Source organism: Oenanthe melanoleuca, unplaced genomic scaffold (genome assembly GCF_029582105.1).
Source record: "Oenanthe melanoleuca isolate GR-GAL-2019-014 unplaced genomic scaffold, OMel1.0 S033, whole genome shotgun sequence".
Classification (NCBI taxonomy): Eukaryota; Metazoa; Chordata; class Aves; order Passeriformes; family Muscicapidae; genus Oenanthe; species Oenanthe melanoleuca.
In genome coordinates, this window is record NW_026612682.1 from 38,261 (window position 1) to 58,375 (window position 20,115).

Consider the following 20,115-nt stretch of genomic DNA (forward strand, 5'->3'; position numbering starts at 1 on the left):
TCTGTGGGAACACACTCTCTTCTCTCGGTGCTTTTTACCCCAGTAGCTTTGGTGTCCCAAGGCTCATCTCTGCCCTTTCCCCAGCCTAACTTCCATCTCCAGAGTTAAATGGTTTAACTCCAGAGGTAAATGGTTTCCTCCAACCTGTAGAACGATCTTCCTGAGGACTTTCTCCTTTGGTTTTCACTCACTTTGTGCCCACTAGTAGCCCTTCCATCACTTTTGCAAGCCCCAGTGCAGAGCATTGCGCACAGCCCTGTGCTCCTGTGGATGTTGCTGCCAAATGACTCCTCTGCCACTCCTGCACTCTTCCAGGGCCAAGCCCCAGCTAAAGCACAAGTGCAAACCTTTACACTCAAAGCTGGAGTTCCAGATCCCACTGGCCACCTGCACAGCACACATTTCCCCTGCCACATCCCTCTCCTAACTGTGGTTCCAGTATTTCTACAGACAGACAGGGGAGGGAAAAGTGCCTGTGGGAGATATTTAAGTGCATGTTGCACAGCCAGGGACATCGCATGACAACACAAAGCCCTGCATGATGAGGCTGGTAATTAATGCAAGTCTAAAGCAGGTAAATTTAGTGTGGTCCACAGTCAGTGTGCTCAAGGCAGATGCTCCAGCAAGCTATCCTGAGAATCAGTCATCTCCATCCTTTCCATTATTCTCCAAGGCCCATACACAGTACTGGGCTGGTGGTGTAGATCTCATTTCCCATATGGATCTGGGATTGCAGGGGCACATCACACCTTACCAGTCCTTATCCCACGCCATTCACCTGCATCACACTTTCATGGATCAGAAGTACCAGGCATTATTTTCCTCCCACCCCCTTCCTTGCTCACCAGGAAATTACAAGTTTCTACAGCCATTTCAGCACCAAACTTGGAACCCAGGCTCTTTCTAAATCACCCTCTCTCAAATGAAGCAAATTTATCTCACTTCAAAGAAACTGGAAACACCTGAATCTATTCCTTCCACTCAATTCCCTTGGATATTTCAGTATTTCACCTCATTTTGGCTTTTCAATACCTAGGAACAATGAACAGGTATGACATCAAAACTTAAAAGCTCTCTACAAGGCTCTCCTCAGATAGGGACATTCCCCTCCTGAACAAACCAAGGTGGTTTTCTCCTCGCCTGTCCCACCTCTGACACTGACAGTAGCCCTGCACTGTGGGGCACAGGCCATTTTAGGTTCTTTCAGCTACAGCCCTGAGCCTGGCTGCCATCTGTCACCACACTGACACGTGCCACACTAGAGTCACCTGCTTCCAGAGCTGCATGAGAATGAGACTGCTGGGGCTACAGAGCTCATAAACCAGGAGTGACGCTTCACAAATGAATAGACTGTGCAGTTCAACTTTTTTATTTTAATAAAATCAAGAATATGCACAGCACATGCAGTGCTAGCATCTAAACTAATACAATAAGCAATTCTAAACCTACAGTGACTTGAAGTTCAATTTTCACATTCAGCAAGTTTAAATCCATTCTTGCATATTGGTTTGAATCCTTGTATCTGAACCGAAAATATTGCTGGCTGATAAAACTTGCTAAAATGCACAAGTCACTGATTATGCCAATACAACAAAGATAACCACATGTTTGAGGATTGCAATGTGCCAGACATTCACTGAAAAAAAAAAAAAACACACAACTAAACAAAACTCACGCAACAAACATCTGAGAATCTGGACACTTCACATCAGTGTTTAGAAGTGTTTCATAAATATCTTAAGACAAGTGTATCAAAACCTTGGCATGTTTAATTTTAAGTTGCCAATTTTTGTTTTACTATCAGAAAGTTATGGCTATATTGCCAATGCCGGGTCTGCTTAATTTGACTTAAGAGTTTAATATGACTTAAACATTAAAAGCTCACACTACCCCGAAATATATAATTTCACGCATACGGTGACATTCAACATTCAAGTGCCAGTGTTTTTGTACTGTCTTTTGGTCAAGTTTCTTTAAACTTTCAAAGAATCACTTTTAGGCTTACAAAAATAAATATTTGTCAAAAATGTTCAATAAATATTACACAAAACTAGCAGCAAAAAGTATCTAGAAATCTGTCGTGTGCAAATAGTTTTCTTCCCAGCTATCATTCCCATGGTCCCAAATAAGTTTTAGAATCTATTTCCTTCTCCTTAAACAAGCTGCGTTCAATCTCCAAGAGACAAAATAAGATTGGAAGTTAAGGACACGCACACAAGACATATATAAAATTCTCTGAATGTGCAATAAAAGAAGTATTTTGTAAAAAGTTATGGGCAAAATGTACAAGGGCCTAAACCTAGACTTGAAATAGCACCATAACAAATGACCTCAATACTGTCAAGTGCACCTACTTAATAAAAGTTTTAGAACAAGGCACAATACACTTGAAAAAATCTATTGCACTTTAGGAGATTTTTGCCATTTTCCTATGCCACTGTAGATTAGTTGTTAAATGCTCTGGCCGCAAAGTTAGCACAGAAATTCCAAGTGGCAGAGGCATTTTTCTGGTGGACAATACTTATCTTTGGCCAGATTTAGCATAACAGACTATAAATACAATGGAAACCTATGCAACTAAAACTGACTAAAACTGCACTTTAATAGCAGAATTGAAACCTTGTGCAGTTTATGTACATTTCCAACCTCTGTGATCTCAGGTTTGTTTGTTACTCTTCTGGAGCCATTTTACAAAGTCTACAGTAAGCCAGTTTAACATCTCCACGCAGCTTGAACAGAGTAATGTGAATCTGCATTAAAATAAAGCCTGCTGCATAATTCTTCCTGTTCATACCCTCTTGACCAAAAAACATCAACACTAGCATGCGTTATTAGACCAAAAATTCAGTCAGGCCCTTAGGGAGGACCAATCACTGCCATGGTCAGCCATTCTACCATTTCAATTTCATATGGCAGGCATTTTTAAGAAGTCTAAATAGATGAATTCTCCTAAAAACTATTTCAAGTTATCAGACCTTTAAACGTTCCCTGTAATGTTCTGCCCACATTTGGCTAGCTCACATTAATGATCTGCCTAAATATTGAAAAAGGAATTGCTGTATTTACTTGCATTAACTTCAAAAACAGTGCTTTTAATGTATGCATGTATCCATACATCATCTCATCATGACTGGAATGGCTTATTAAAGGCTATCAGGTTCTAAGTACCTATCCAGGATAGAGTGAGCAAATCAGAACTTTAACTTAGTACAGTTTTGCCACATTAGAAACTAATTGCATTGATATGCTTCAAGATGTTTTATTTTTCAAATCTGCAGATACCAAAAGCCCTAATGCAGGCTACCGCATAAGTTTTTCTTTGTAATATTATGGATGAATCAGTGATTCCTGTTTAAGTTGTATCACACCTGTGTGCCAAGGTTTGATTTTAGCCCAAGTTCAGTAATTTTTATTTTGTCAAAACAATTGATATCTTGAGCATTACTGAGCCAACAGGACATCAAAATAAAAGTTGTCTAAAGTTAAAGGCACAGTACATTAACAAACAAATGATCCTCAGTCACAAAATTATAAATGCAGTTTCTGGGTGGGGATGGGTGGGAGGGGAGTTAATCCTGACTACAGCAATAAGAGTCTTCAAAACCACCTTCGAGATAGGGCTACTTGTTCCTTTATTTCCATCTTGTGACCTTGAGCTCCCTTAAAAAAAATTTCAGTGGAGAATCACAGCTGGTAATGTACTGCGAGTTCTTGAAGCTACACAAGGTATAGTCTGGCTAAGTTACATGTGGTTTCCATATTAGCTTGTGTGGTGGGGTATCTGCTGCAAGCAGATCAGTTGCCCCACCAGTCCACCCCCTGGGAGTTATAGTTTCCTCCATATCCATCACTGTTGTAGAAGCCTCCATAACCACCACCTATGAAAGGCAAGAGAAAGTGATGCTTAATTAGCTCTAAGGATTTGCACCTTTACAACAAGAAAACAACCCAGGTATCTGTTGTCTACCAAAGAACCCCACCCAGCAGTACTGCCAAATGCACAACATTAAACTAATGCTGGAAAGGCAGGCAGCATCAAACCATCAGTCAGGTAACCTGCACTGGCCTAGATCCAAGCAGGATGCTGAGACTGCATGACAAGCACCAGATGATCTCTTATTCAAACACTACATCCAGTTTTACCCCAGCAAGCATTTCAGGAGCACCTGCCAGCCCCTCTCACCTCCAAAGCCTCTGCTGCCGCTCCCGCCGCTGCGGCTGCTGGTTGACCGGCTGCTGCTGGAGCTGCTGCTGCCGAAGCCGCTGCTCGTCCGGTAGTCCCTGGCTCCGAAGCCTCCGCTGAACCGACTGCTGCAGAGGGCAAGAGGCAAACAACAGAGTCAAACGGGAGCATTTTCAGCACTGCATACATTGAGATTCACATACTCTGAGTACCAACTACAGCTGGCCACCAGCCACTGCTGAGGTGAGCACACTTTACATAAGCATCCCAAGGCTACCTGGAAAGATCTGATTTGGTGAAATCCCTCTCCACAAAGCTTCCAACCCTATCTTAGTGTTTAAGCAATGCATTTATGACTTTCTCTCATGATGTACAAGATGACTACTTTATAAGCATACTGCTAGGAAAACAAAAAACTCACACTAAACCCAATGTGGTTGGAGCATGTTAACTACATTAAGTGTTCCCTCATCCTACCCTTGTAAGCCAGCAAACAAAGGTTTGTATTACAAGTGTTTTAGGTTTCCGAAACTATTTTACAACCAGCCTCACACCTGCATTCTCTTTGTTTTGTCAGGAGGCATTGCATTATCTTGTTTGAAACATCAAAACAGCTGCTTAAGGTACATCCCTGGCACAGGGAGTTATGCATTTCTGTGTTTTATAGCTGCTTTTACAGTTCTAAAATGGCTTTTGATAACATCATTCTATCTTGGCAGTATCTGGCTGCTTTCCTGAGAGGAAAGAGATCTTATGTGTTAACTGCCTTATGAACAGATAGAACAAAATCAGACAGACACGGTCACCTCTGCACACACCAAGCTCAGCTCATACTGCACTTATCCTCTAACTGTATTTTCAGACTGAGAACAAGTCACAGAACTGTCTCTTAACAGACTCAATATACATTTCCAGCCAAAGCTGTGCCTCTTACCTCTTAGATCGACCACGGCTGCCTCCTCCTTTGTGATGCTGTTCATAGGCCATGTTCTCCAGCCAAGATGGTACTTCTTGCTTAGCCTCCACAAGGAGATCAAGCAAGTCCTTTGTAATGTTTATGTTTCTCTCATTGAAGAATGAAGTAGCAAGACCTGAAAAAAATATTCAGTTTTGGCTACACACAATCCAAGTACACCACAGCACTCAAACCCTTTCTACATTTCAGCACCTTACAGCCAAGCCTGAGAATACTAGAATTATTTAAGAGAAAGCCACTTGAGACCATTACTTCACCACAGCCAGTCATAAAAACATGTTTTACTGACAGACAAGGCTTACATGTAGTAAGAGCCTTTTGATGGCACTAAGAACATTACCCAAAGGAACTGGTAAACTTTCCACAGCAGCCAGATAGCAGTGACCAACTTTTGATCACAGAGAGTAGCTCACACGCTTCTCTCAAGTACTTATTTGAAATTTATTACTCAGCCAATACAACCGCATCTGTCAATTCAGGAATGAAGTGCCGTCTGTGAAAACTGGGTTCTACTTACCAAGGTTTCCCACACGGCCTGTACGACCAATACGATGTACATACTCCTCAATGTCACTTGGCAAGTCGAAGTTTATGACATGCTTTACATTTGAGATATCCAGTCCTCTTGCTGCTACCTAGTGGTTAAAGGATTCAATCAAATCTTAGTAAAACTCCACAGGCCAAGAAATCAGCTCACATGCTCAAGTTTTACGTATCTCACTTACTGCTGTGGCAACAAGAATGGGGCTCTTGCCAGAGCGGAACTGGTGCAGCGCTTCCTCTCTGTCCCTCTGGGAGCGATCTCCGTGGATACTTGTGCAGGCATAGCCTTCGTGGTACAGGAAGTCCTCAAGAGCATCTGCCCCCTTTTTAGTTTCCACAAACACCAGAGTCAAGGAATCTTTACCTAATAAAAATTAAAGCCCAGGTTAGCAGAAAAAAAGCTGAACAGACAAATACACGCTCCATGACATGGTAATAGGTAGCTTCAATTCTCTGCCTGTTTATTCCAAAGTAAGAGCACTGGGGACCTCCCTCCCATTTTTTAATAACATACATGCTTACATCAGCTTGATACTGGCACTTAGCCAGTGCAATACATTCCCTGCATGTCAACAAAACATTTTTTCATTCACCTAATCAATAGAAATTATTATTGCTTGAGTCATTACATTTCTCTCTTCTGAAATTTGCCTTATTTGCTTATCTGCAGCTGTTCTTTACCTGTGGCATTTAGCAGGTCAAGCAGGAACGATCGTTTGTCTGGCTCTTCCACCCATACTACTTTCTGTGTGATGTTCTCAGATGTAGAACCTACTCTGCCAACAGCCAGAAAGATGTATTCATCAAGGAAGTCACGAGCAAGCATCTAAAAAGGGGAGAGAAAAAAAAAAAAAAAAAAAAAATCACAATCAAAACATACTTTTCCCCTCCTTTCAATGACAAAATTTCTTTGGCCTTGTGAGGTTTACAAGTATTTACATTCCTGTTAATTACCTGGATTTCCTTGGGGAAAGTAGCACTGAACATCATGGTGTGACGAACTCCCTTTGGCGGCATTGTATCTTGTTCAACAATTCGACGAATTTGAGGTTCAAACCCCATATCAAGCATTCTGTCAGCTTCATCAAGGACTAAGTACCTAAATAGCAGTAAAAAATCAGAACACTTTTCTGTGCTCTGCTGTCTGAATTGGGTTACAAGCTCTCAACTGGATGTTTAGACAGTCCAAAAGCTACAATCTGACATCCTGAACTATATCCCACTTTATGTCATTTGTACATTGAGAAGCAACGCTTCACTTACTTGCAGAAATCCAGTCCAATCTTTCCCCTCTCCATCATATCAACCAGTCGTCCTGGAGTTGCTACAAGCAAGTGACATCCACGCTCTAAGTCACGGATCTGCTGGCCAATGTCTGCACCACCATAAACAACACAGGGGCGAACTCTGGAGCGGTATGCGAACTGTAAACCAAAGTAAGTTAGCTCCAAGAAAAATTCTACTTGAGCTATGTTATAATAATAAACTGTTGGATATACCTTTCTGGCTTCCTCATAGATCTGCACAGCCAATTCTCTGGTGGGAGCCAAGACCAGTGAGATTGGATATTGCTTACGGCGCCCGTACCTCCCATTCTCCTGAGAATGAAGAAAAAAAAATAAAAAAAAAAAATCTTGGCATGAGCATCCAAAACACAAAGGTAAAGAAAAAAGCTACTACAGGCAATATTTAAGACAGGTCACCAAGTTTAAGAAAGACAAAGCAAGGCTGAGAGCCAGTGCAAGCACTGCCCCTGAAGACAGCCCTATTACAGTGCCCAAGGTTCAGCTGTGGGTCAGTATGGAAACAGCTGCACAATCCTGCTCTCTACAAGCACTGTAATCCCTAACTTCAGCAGCAGACAAGTAACAGCTATAGAACCAGTTACTTCCTACTCTGAAACTAGTACAACACAGATGTGTGACAGAGTAGCTTTTTGTAGCAAGGGAAGTGTCTTTTAAGTTTATGCAATAACAAAGCCTCTCATTTAAAAAAAATTCGGATAGCTATGCATACAACTCTTCAGTAGGAAAAAAAGTTATCCACAGCCCGGATTTTTTAAGGGAAATACCTGAAGTCTTCTAGAATTTGAGATGCTTGCCTATCATACCAAAAATGATAACAGCATTTAAGACCAGCTGTTGTATTCAGTAGCACAGATCAGCTCATGTGGGGAGGGAAAAAACCCCAAACCTGTGACATTGGTCATCACTCTCCCAGAACTGGGTACTTGAATACTTGCCTTCATTGCTCTCAAGGCATCACCAGGGCCATCTGCATATATCTGGCTCAGTATTGGTAGAAGAAATGCAGCTGTTTTTCCAGACCCTAGTAGAATACAAGCCGGTATTACTAGGAGTTACTGTCAACTACTGCACTAATGCTCTATCAGTAGCACATTCCCACTAACATCTGCATTGGAATATGGCTGCTACTTGTGGCACTGGAGCACCCTCAGCACCCCAAAACCTTGAAGTAAATGTGATTGAATGAACATGTCTCAGGACAAACACAATAAATCTAGTCAAGTCACACCTAAAACAGACCCAAGACTAAAGCTAATTAGCTTCCAACACACAACTATTTCAGTACACTCTGCACAGGAGGTTCTACCTCTTATCTGCAGTAACACAAGACCCCACGTCCCCTGAAACTAAGCAGTTAACTACTAACTAAGAGTTAACTTACCTGTCTGAGCACAAGCCATTAAGTCTCTCTTTTCTTTAATAATAGGTATTGCATGTTTCTGGACTGGAGTAGGACGGGTATAGCGTGTGAGTTCAATGTTTCCCATTATAATTTCTCCCATGTCAACATCACTGAACTGTAAGGTATTTAAAAGGAGTAAGATCAGAATCCCTCCCTTCAACCACCACGTAACACAACATTCAGTTTAACAAGTCATTTTTAAGCTTTGGTTTCAGACCTTCATATAGATCTTGCCTACAAAGTTTACAGAGTCACAGAGATACTTAGTCCAGTTTTCTAAGCAATTCTTAAAAAGCCAGCCAAGCCTGAAGTGCAGACTGCACTAGCACAAACACTCTGCTTGGCACAGTACTGCCTATGCCTTATCAGTTGCTCCCCAACCAGCACCTTCAAAACACTTCCACTTCTTCACACAACTGTTTAAAGACAACTTACAGTTAAAAAGCAAGCTATGAGTGTTAACTGAAAAAGCTTACATAATTTCTTCCCTGTCTTAGTTCATCATATGCAACCCTCTCATGCAAAACAGCTTAGCTGTAAGGAAGGGAAGCCAGTATTTCCTTTCCTCCCTAAACTCTAGACATCAAGACATCCAGCCACCCATGCAAAACAGTCACTATTCAATGTATTTGCAAAACAGACTTTTAAAAAAACTTACACTTTCAATGTGTGGAGGGCAGTTGCTGCCAGTTGCTTCAACAGGAATATCATCGTATTTCTCAAAGTTAATGCCAGTATTGCTTCCTGAAAAGAGTTCCCTAAAAAAAAAGAAGAGGAAAAGTATATTTACTTGCTGGAATTATCAAATGATCCTCCACCATGATTGGGTACTATCCCATGACTTACTGTTCCAGGCGTTCACTTGGGGGGAGAGGCTTTGACCAGTCATCCTCATCTGATTTGTCACACCAGCGGCTGTTCCCACCCCGCTCAAACCTGCCGAAGCCGCTCCGGTCATAGTCCCCACCTCTGCCACGCTCTTCATATCTAAATACAGAATGAGAATCAGGCCTCCCTTCCCAGGCAACAGAGGCTACTGACATGCACAACCAAAGCCATAACGATGCAACAGTGTATGCTCTGTGTATTACATACACAACTGTGGAACAATTCAAAATCATCAGGTTATCTACACTTGCTTCTTGACCTAAGAACAGAAATCAGTCCTGGCCATCAGACCAGGTCACAGATATAAGAGTTTGTCATGATTTCAGAGCTCAGTTCACCTTAACACTGTGAACTTTGTAACACTAGTTTTATTTGATTAAGCAAAACAAATGTAAACAGCCACCTGCCAGTGGAGCACCAATCCAAGTTACTCAGTCTTTGCCATCTCTTTGTAGGGAGCTCTGTTTAAACCTCCTAAGCAGCATTATTTTGTATTACCCCCACCCTTTCCTCTGCCTCATTCTACACAGCTCTCCCATGTCCAGACAAAACCCTTCAGCAATGCTGCAATTTGTGCCTGAATTCCCCCACCAAACTGTGTGACCAAATACCTCCATTATGTCATATAATTATTTCATAAAGAGGGAGCTCACCTGTATTACTGACATGGAAAGAAGGTGGAAGAAGTCCTTACCTCAACTGCTTAGTTTTTGGCCTGGTAAATCATGTTTGAGAAAAGTCTGGATACAGGACTAGGTCAGCTTTACTAAGTAGTCGGTAAAGGTCACTCTCACCACACTTGTGCATACAACGCATGATGTGTGTAAGACTGATCAAGTAAGGCAGAAAACCTGCAAGAGTCTCACCCAGTTTTATTAACTACACTTTTTAAACAAGAAAATAAAATTGAAATAAAGAAAAAAAAAAATTCCATAGTGATGTATTGTGTGTGCTCCCAACAGCTCTTCACAGTTCTCCTGCAAGGAGCCACCCACCTAGAACTTCTTCAGTGAATGCTGAAGTCAGCCAGTCGCTACAGCTGCACTGAATGGCTGGAGGCACACTACAGGGCACATTTTTCAACACATGCAAGTTGCCCATCCTTTAAATCAAGCAGCTTTAAAAGTAAGGTTCTCTCCCTTTCTCCTCCCCTCCCAGGTTCCTCCTGCCTCCTGTTGTTCACACCTGGAACTCTAATTTTACCATCAAGATTACAGGTGCAGTGCTAGAGCTGAGGCAGATTTCAGACAAACAAGGACTTGCCTCCCTCCTCGGGATCCAGTCCCGCGGTCGAAGAAGCTGGATTTGGCATCACGGTCAGAGCGCGCACCAAAGCTGCTGTAGGCATCCTTGTCTCGTCTGGAGCTCCAGCCACCACTGTCAAAACCTAGCAGAGAAAGGGATTTCAGCCATGCATTGCACAAGCCAGGTTTTTATTAGGAAAAAACACTTCTGCCCTGGAAGTCTTCACTGAGAGGTCTATGGGACTGAATTCCTTCATGAATGGAAGACACATGAATGTTTTAAGATTTGCTCAACAAGGGACTGAGCACTTCCCACCACCCATCAGAACTGAAATTTCTCTCTGCATGTACAAGCATGTTGGGTTGCTTTATAAAAACATGCACTTGCCTCAGTACAATTATTTCAGTAGCCTACGCAGAAAGATGGGTAACAGAAGAAACTTTAAGATGCTATGTCTTGCCAAGCCTCTTCCATGTTCTCTCAAACAAATCCTTGACTACACATTAAATTTTTGGACGTTAACAAGGCCTCTCAAAGATCAATAAATGGTATCAGAAGCCCAAACACAGGTTAGAATGTTTTATTATACTGCAAGTACAAAAAGCAATGGGTTCTGCACACACTAAAACTAACAGCACCATACACAAAGAAGGTATATGGAGCTGTTCACCGCAAATTAACCACACTGAATTCTTCCACAGCACTTTTATCTTTGGCTACCATAGGTGCCTACTTCCGTATGTTACCTCAAAAGAGTACAAATACAAAGTACCTCAGCTCACCAATACCTGAGTAAAAAAATCTCACTTTTATTCTGCTACCAAGGCCTGTGAGGCTGCAGAAACATGAAGCTTTGAACACCACTCCAGTACTGGACTAAGAAATTATAAATTCTTTCAGAAGTCCAACCTCCCCAAGTTTGTGTAACATTTTCAATCTCAGCTGTGGGATTCCAGCACACAGTAAGTTAAATAACGGAACAGATAAACAAATAATGTCACTCTTCTGAGCATGCTTTGCAGCTCCACAACACAAAACCAGTCCAGATCTATTCATGAGAGAATAAAAGCAACCGCAGAATAAATTCATTCCAAAGAAAGAGGCTGTTCTAGGCCCAGTCTCTCTAGAAAGGCTTTGCTACCAGAATTACCCTACCTTTTTGTATGCTCTCTAATGAGTGTCATTCACCTTGCCTGATTTTTTTATTTAAGAAATTCTAGTACCCAAAATCCAGAAATGTACTGATCACAAGGGAACTTTAAAAACTACTGTGATAACTGTAACTCTTTCATCTGGATAACTAAAACAGACAGCAAAAATAATCCATCCACAAAGTTTTTTAGCAGGCAAGATCACGGAATGCGCTTCAAACCTCCAAAGTGCTTTACAAAGCAACATTAGTCCTTAAAGATATTAGCTTCAATAAAGTTACTTTGGCTTCTTTAAAAAATAGCTCAATACAGATTTTATTGTGAGTAACTCTCAGGCCACAGTACACTATTGGGATACACTGTCCTGCCAAGTGATCTAACAGCAGTGGTACTGACAAAGCCATCTTCAGGAATACAGATGCAGTTTCTTAACAGTGAAAAAACTGAGCTGACACTAGATTGAACGTCTTCTACCAAGCCTGAGAAGCCCAAAGAGTCAAAATTTTATACTTCAAATAGCCTACAAAGTAACCTCATTAACCTAGATCATCACAGCACTGATTTCTGAAGCTGGTACGTTGCCATAATTTTAAGGAAGCACAGCAACTTCTACAGAGACACGTGTACTCCTGCTTCACCAATGCACTGTTTCAGACTGGCATTCATACTATGACTTTTATTTGTGGATCAGTACAGAACATAGATCCAAGCCATACAAAAAAATTCTAATGACAGGAATAAAGTTCAAAGCAGAAATCAACTTCTCTGAAGGGAAGAGAATGATTAAAATGCTGTGCAAAGACTATCATGAAATTCCTTAAAATGACAAGGCTTTTGGGTTTTTTTGTAATTAAAAACCCGTGGAGATTCCATCCAGCACATCTACCTTACTGCAGCGATAAGAATTCACTAAGTTAATCAACTTTCAGAGCAGTTCTGTACTTCTTGCACCTATGAACAGCATTACAGCTGTCAATGCATCTCCCTCAAACAGCATTTTAATTCACATTTTGTAACACTAACACAAATCACTGAAAGCTCACTCGAAAACCTGCTGCATGCAACAGCAATAGTAATTTTTATTTTTTTTTTAAGATGGGGAAAAGCAGAATCATAGATTATTTTATGGTGGATAAGACCTTTAAGGTGAGTTCCTAACTTTTTGATCTATAGATGAGATTACAGTCTAAATATCCAGAAGCTGCTTCCAGGAAGTTTAAGAAACTTACATGACAACAAGCTTCAGTATTACCAAGTTGAGCTCAGGGAAGCAGTACACTTCAGGCCAGGCAGCCCTGCACACTGAGCTCCCACAGCTGAGAAACAGAACTGCCATTAAGTAACCTAAGGACATTATTTTTATGCAGGCTGTTATTTTCTGCAGTTCTGTACTGCCCTACTCCCTGTTTACAAAGCAAACAGATTAGCATTAATAGGAAAGATCTGCAGGTAAACACAAGATTTTTTCTCACCAGGTTACCACACTTGTAAGGCTGCACCAAGAGTTTGTTGTGTGGTTAAATGCCACCATGCAAGGTCGCTTCCTCTTGTCTAAGCTATAAAAAACCTGTCATTAAAAATTCCAAGGAGCAGCCAAAATTCAGAACAGTTTCAATGCAGTCAAAGAAATCACTGACTTATGTAAACAGAAGCAAACATAACTTTAATGGAAGTACAACTGTAGAACTGACTTCTTATCATCCTACAAGATAGCTCAGCTTTACAAATTCAAACTCATGATGCTTCCAGCAGGGTCCTGAACTGGAACCTTTCCATCCAGCAATTATGAACCTTGTCACAGGGAACCAGGAAGCAGGCCAGTGGTACAGCACTCAGCCAGGTTTAAAGGCAATTTTTGAATGTTATGTTTACCAATGAAAGTTGGCAGCCAAAGTTCTATTAACTGAACAAGCCACAAGTCAGATCACGGTCTCATGATCTATTTAGCTTTTTGCAAGGTGAGGTTTAAGTTCTCAGAAAAGCCTCATGTAATCACCTCCACACTGCAATGTCTGAAATCTGGTCTTGCACACAATGAAGTACAATGCCAGTCCTACATAAGTCATGCCAGAGCTCAATGTTTCTGCATCTTTTACCTACACAACTTAGGTACTGAACATCACACAAGATATCTACGAACAGTAAATGTTCACAACCACCTTAAAGCTGTTTCCTGCCTTTGAGAAACCTGCACATTCCTCAGATTTGGCAAGTCAGTTCCTTGCAAGACTGCTCATATTTGAGGTCAGTGTGACTGGGAACAAGAGTACTGAACTGGCTGCCAACCAGTCTCTTTCCTCTGAAAACACGCAGCTCTAGTAGCATGCTGTTCATCGCCTGGTGCTTCAGGCCATACTTCTTTTACATTAACCAAAAAAAAAAAACCAAACCAAAAAAACAAAACAAAAAAACAAACAAACAAACAAAAAAACCAAACAAACAAAAAAACAAACAAACAAAACAAACACCAAAACCCTGAACAGCCAGAAAACCCACTAGCTTGGACACATACGAAGGCAAGACAAAAACAGATTGACCTTTCTTCAAATGGCTTAAGACTACAGTGGAGCATTTTTCATCTAGCCAGATTATAAGTAACCTAGCTCCAGAAACTGTGAGATATATAATCATTTAAGTGTTGCCCTTCCATCCACTCATAACAGAAGCCATTCTCTTGCAGTATTAAAAAGAATCTGTGAAAGTTTACTGCTTTAGAAATAGATGAGATTCAAGTCCTCCTATGCCACAAAAACTCAATTCTTTACACTGTAGCATTGCAGAAAGTATTTTAGCTGCTGCATTCTGGTATATTTCTGTAAAAGTGTTAAGAGAAAATGTTTCTGTCATATCCACCAGTCATCAGACATAACAACATGTGCTGCAGCACCTGGATCTTACAAAGAAAGGTCGTAATTTACTTCACTCAAGTGTTCCAAGAAACTTTTCTTCTGTATTACGTTCTGTTTAGAGATTCAAATGAAGATGGAAGAGCCGTTTCTCAGCATAAACCCCTGTGTAAACACGTGACCAAAATAGGTCATGTACTTCATGTTTGCTTCACCAACGGTCTGCATTTCCTTCTGCAAGTACTCCCAGGGGTGTCCATAAAAACTGCAGGAAGCTGAACATGTACAACATCTCTTTGCGTAAAATAAGCATTTACAAAGTGAAACTGTGCTGTTTGATCATATTAAACAACTGATTGCTGTAAATTCCACAACAGTCACGAGCAGAAAAACTAGTACCCAAAAAATCCATTCCAGACCAACACTCTAGACTACAGGTCAAGTTAAGATGGGAGACTCCATCTTGCTTCAGTCACAGCTAATTGTTACACAGACACAGGTGCTCAGATACTGAATTTGCACTTAGGATATAATTCGGTGAGGGAATCTAGAAGTGCACACTAAAAGCAGAAGATAAAGTTGCCGTGTTTTGCACAGGACAGTCAAGCAGTCTATGTAATTGCCTTCAGCAGTACTGTAGGAGCCTCTGCAGTCTGCTCCAAGAGATGCAAGAGCCAGTTAAGTGTTGTCACTGTGTTTCTGATACATACCCTGTTTTGAAGCTTCCCTGTTCCGCAAGTGAGGAGGAATGTATCGGCCTTCTAAAGGACAAAAGAAAGGAAGTGTTACAGGCCCGTGGTGTCAGCACATCTTGAAATGCTCATCTTGTCAACAACAGCTTCTGCTTAGTAAAAAACAGCTGCTTTTAAGGCCTCATGCAGCATTTTGAACAAGAATCCTTTAATACAGCATCCTTGGAAGCACACTCTCAGTAGAAGTTTAAAGTTCTTGCATTCCCATTAGGGCAGCTGGCATAAGGCACAGATGTCTTGTGTTCCTCTGACCAAATCACACACCCATTTAAGGGTGTTACAGTGTCTACGACAAAAGTATGTCTTCCTAGAACCCATTAAGGCTTAAGCTGCTGCCAGATACTGGAGCAGCTCAAGATATTTCCTGTGACATTCACGTACTAGCACTCACAGTATTACTACCAGTATTTTTCCTTCCCCTTAAATTCACCCATTCCCATCCATTCAGCTCAGACCAAACCAGAAGCCACACCTTAATGCCTCTGAATAGCATTCCTGTTTACAATCCAGAAACATCTGTTGGATAAAGCAACATGAATGAGAACATACCAGCCACAGGCTGGATGTGAATTCCTGGAAGATTCCCCCCTCTTAACATACTTAAGCTTCTATATCAACATCACTTTCTATTCAATGAACAGAGATCAGGAGAGATAACATTGCTACTCTACCTGGATATTTTAAGAGGACAAACCACAACATTAGTACAATCAGTGGCCTCAAGATGAGAGGCAACTAAAAATCTGGGACAGAACTGGAACACTAAGTTTTCCCAAGCTAATTAAGTGCTTCACAAATGTGCACACATACTATACCACTACAAAATTAAGTGGCTCTATCTAAAACATACTTGTTTTCAAAGCAAGTTTAACTGGCAAACTCCCATTTCCTCATCAGCCTCTGTAAACTTTGGCTTTAGAAATTGCTTTTCGCAGCTGCAAACCCCCAATTTCTAAAACTGTGTTTGTAAGCTTGAGAATTTGCATGTACTTACTGCTTGTAGAGCTTCCTTCACTCTGAGAGTCTGAGGAATTCAAGTCTAGACCAGAAAACTAGAAGAAATAAGACAAGTATTAACATGTTTTACCATGAATTTATGCTAAGGTACAAAAAAGACTTTCCACTTATTAGCAACAAGCTACTGCAAATTTTTTTTTTTATATCGCGCCAAATTAGGTCTCCTATTATTACTCATGTATCATCTTTAATGTTTCTATACCCACCAATAAACACACACCCACACGGGCAGCAAGGCCAGCAGCGTATCTCACACCCAACCAAATCACTACCACAGACTTCTGCTCCACACTTAACACGCAGTATAAAGAGCCATTTTAAATAGACCGAGTACCAATGCACTGCAATGCATTTGGATCATTTACAATTCTTTTTTGCTACAGAAACTTCAGCACAAGTAATGTCAATTCAGCTGGACACCTTACTTGAAGAGACTCGAGATATTTTTAACTGCATTAACACAACTAAGGCAATATAGTCTTCATGTCTGAGGCAACTACTGCTCACAAAACATTAGGGGATGTCTGCCGAAATCGTCAGCAAACACAATTTTTTGGTTTATCTAAAATGTTTATAGCCTTCAGTCTTACGATAAAGTTTTCCAAAAGACGTTCAGCTCACACAGTGCTGGTGTGCCACTCGGAAGTTTTAAGTCAAACACAATATGGACTCCTTTCAGCAGAAGGCAGTGGAAAACCGATAAAGACTAAGAACCAACTTACTACAGTTTTCTGGCCACATGGCAGGGTTATAACCTTGTACCAGAAATATAAGGCGTGTTTAAATACAAATTAATTTTATGTAATGTATTGTACTGAAGTGCTCGCCAACGTGAGTTAAATTAATCCAAAGCAAAGACTCCAACGCACTGTCCTTCCTGGCGCTCAGCTGCGTGAGCTGCCGCCTGAAGACATTCAATTCTTTAACAATTCTCCCACGGCTGACCTCTTAACACGCTCTTTAAAGCTACCACTTAAAACGCCATCTTTCTAGTTGATCGAAGAATCATCGCAGGGCTTAAGAATGGCTCTTATTTATAACAGCAAACAAAAACAAAGGCTCTCTACTAGGTCAAGGCAGCTCTCCACAATCAACTAAAAGCGATGGGTGAATCTTCTCGCACACGGTGGGGGCAACACTCGGCAGGCGCTGCCTCGGGGCTCGGTGGCGCAGCCCCGGCGCCATCTCAGTGCGGCACTGCGGGCTGGATTCCCGGCGCAGCAGGAGCGGCTAATCCGGCTGCCGGCGCCCGTCACGTGTGGCGCGGGGGGGCAGCGGGGGAGAAGGCAGCGGGGAGGGAAGCACCGTCTCCATGACCTACTTCGCGGGAGCGGCCGAGGGCGAGCGCTGCCCGGCCGCGGTCCTGCTGAGGCAGATGGGGCCCTTCCTGCCCCCGCCGCCTTCCCCGAGGGTTAGATAACCATCGATCCCGCCCAGCGCGGGGAGGAAGGCGGGGGGATGTAGGAATGAAAAGGAAGAAAATAGTGAAGTGGTGCGGACCAACACGAGTCTAGGCCCAACTGCGTCACCGGGGCCCGGCAGCACCGGAGCTCGAACAAAGGCGGCCGCCAGCGCCGCCTCCCCAAGGAAGGGGCGGCACACAAAGCGCCGTGTCGTGTGTGTCCCCCCATTCCCCCGCCCCGCACAATGGCGGCCATTGACCGCCCCTTCCTCCTCCTCCTCCCCCCCGCTGCAGTTCCCGCCGCGGCCGCCGGGGGCCGCTGCCGCTCCCGGCGCTCCCACACAAAGCGGGTCCGAGCGCGGCGCGGGGGCCACGGGGCCCGAGCGGCACCGGGGCCGGGACAGGAGGCACTGGCGGCCCCGCGCCCCCGCAACGCCGCCCGGGCCGCGGGGACAACGCACCCCCGCGGGGGGGGCCCGGCGCAGCGCGGGGCCGCCGCACGGCGTTAACTGCGCAACGACCGAGTGCGCCACAACAGGCCGCGTTGGGGGGGAGACGGGGGTTACCGCGGGGGGAACTGCGACACGGCCGCCGCGAAGCGAGAAACGAAGTCCCCACGCGAAGATTCCCGACCATCCCTGCCGCCCGCCCTGCCCCAAGAGCCTCCGCCGCGCGCCTCCCCCGGGTAACGGGGCGGCCTTTCCGCTTCTCGTCCCTCACCTGCTGGTCTAGACTGAGGGCATTTTCCACCGCCACATGACTCATAACGAGAGATCGGTCTCGGGCTCGTCCCGCTCTGCCTCGAGAAATGGGAATTCGCTGGGCCGGGAGGTCGCTGCCGTGGGTGTCACTGGTTCCGCCACGAATCGCTGCCCTGACTGAGCCCCCCCCGCCGCGGGCCCGGCCTTTATATAGGCCCCGCCCCCCGCGCGCCCAGCCGCGCGCGCTGACCTCAGCGCGCACGCGACCGCCCCCCCTCCCTCTCTTCCCGGCGCTATCGCGAGAACTCCGCGCAGCTCAGTGGCCGTGAGGGAAGCGCTCCCGCAGGTGTCGCGAGACTTCGGGGCGCCAGGCCCGCGCGGATTCTCCGGCGGTACCGCGAGGTTTCCCCTCCCCCCCGCTCCCGCCCGGCTCTGCTCGGGAGGAGAGCGGCGGCGAATTCTCGCGAGATCACGGCCCCCCACCAACACACAGCCTGCGCCGCGCTGTCCTTTTGTTCGCCGCCCTCGCGAGAGCGCCCCGCGCGCGCGGCCGAGACGCCTCGAGAAGGAGGCGGGCCCTGGGTCACGTGGGTGGGCGCCGCCGCCATCTTGTCGCTCCCCCCTCAGCGGGCAATGGCGCAGCGCGTAATGGCGGCGAGGCGGGGAGGAGGGATTGCTGCGCCCAGAACATACCGGCCTCCCTCCCCCGCCGCCCCTAGCGCAGGCCCGGACACGCCAGCCTGCGGCTCTGCAGGGCTCAGGCCGTCCCCTGTGCTTGCTGCCCAGCGGGAAATGGTTGTGAGCCGCTCACGCCAGCACTCTGCTGGTGGGTTCCACTAGTCATTGCTCATATTCATCAGCTCTTTCTTCAAGACATTTAGCCATCAAATATACTGACGTGCCAGAGGACTGCCCTTATTTCCCCTCTAGTGTCAGTTTTGCCATCTATCTCTACATCCGTAAATAGCCCCACCTTGGATTCATCAGGACTTCTAGCCTGTAAGCATCAGTCAAGTAGTAAGCATTGAACTGTCTGTCATTAGGAAAAAAATATACAAATAACCTCATTCCCTGCTCTCCCAGCCTGCTGACACAGAGAATAGTAAAGCAGCTTCCTTGAATTTGGGTCAGTAAAAGTAGTGACGAACACGCTTAGGGGATCAGGACACGGCCTGGGCTGTGCAGTCACAGGGAAGGGACACGGGGCTTGGCTGTCCTTGATCCACACACAGCAATTAGTGCTGCATTTCCCTCCTCCTCAGGCTCCTGCCTCTTCCAAGAAGAAAACCACAAAGAAGATCCATTCTCCAGAAGGATGATTCACCATGGGATTTAAAAACAAGACAGAACTTTTCCTCAGTACTCGTGCATTAAACAGCCCATCTCTGCCTAGGTTTTTCCTGCTCTTAAAATTGGAGCTCTAGAACCAAAGTCTTCCCATAACAGAAATTAGACCCTACAAGATTTAAACATCCACAAACAAGTCCTTGAATGAGCAACACACACTCCTCACAGACAAACTACTCAATTCTGTGATTCTCTGGTCTTAAAACATTTACCAGTCCTCTGCTTTCACCTTCCATAATACTCCTGCAGCCAGCTACAGCTCCAGAGTTAAAGACTTGTGCTTGTATTTCTCCCCCAGGTGCAGCTATTTATGTAATTTAAAAGCTCCCAGGTTTCTTAATTGAGGCTGCCTGAC

The 20,115-nt window shown here is 44.1% G+C and overlaps 1 protein-coding gene across 1 annotated transcript; it reads right to left on the reverse strand.

Annotated features, from left to right (window-relative positions):
- Positions 1 to 1,353: 1,353 nt before the first annotated feature.
- Positions 1,354 to 18,947, reverse strand: LOC130266399 (ATP-dependent RNA helicase DDX3X). The gene is made up of 17 exons (XM_056515672.1): positions 18,433 to 18,947; positions 16,288 to 16,345; positions 15,252 to 15,302; positions 10,563 to 10,686; positions 9,258 to 9,398; positions 9,070 to 9,169; positions 8,391 to 8,526; positions 7,945 to 8,030; positions 7,202 to 7,300; positions 6,966 to 7,126; positions 6,657 to 6,801; positions 6,384 to 6,528; positions 5,885 to 6,066; positions 5,677 to 5,794; positions 5,118 to 5,274; positions 4,184 to 4,311; positions 1,354 to 3,878 (listed from the first exon to the last, which is right to left on the reverse strand). Exons 1-17 carry the CDS (start codon positions 18,475 to 18,477, stop codon positions 3,796 to 3,798), a joined length of 1,959 nt encoding a protein of 652 aa, XP_056371647.1. The 5' UTR covers positions 18,478 to 18,947; the 3' UTR covers positions 1,354 to 3,795.
- Positions 18,948 to 20,115: the final 1,168 nt, after the last annotated feature.

What these genes read in the sequence shown, in the direction of transcription:
- LOC130266399 (XM_056515672.1), bottom strand. Translation starts at nt 18,477, where the DNA reads ATGAGTCATGTGGCGGTGGAAAATGCCCTCAGTCTAGACCAGCAG. An exon ending in CCATTCTTGTTGCCACAGCA is followed by an intron (nt 5,795 to 5,884) that starts GTAAGTGAGATA and finishes TTTAACCACTAG; the next exon opens with GTAGCAGCAAGAGGACTGGA. An exon ending in AGGCCGTGTGGGAAACCTTG is followed by an intron (nt 5,275 to 5,676) that starts GTAAGTAGAACC and finishes TATTTTTTTCAG; the next exon opens with GTCTTGCTACTTCATTCTTC.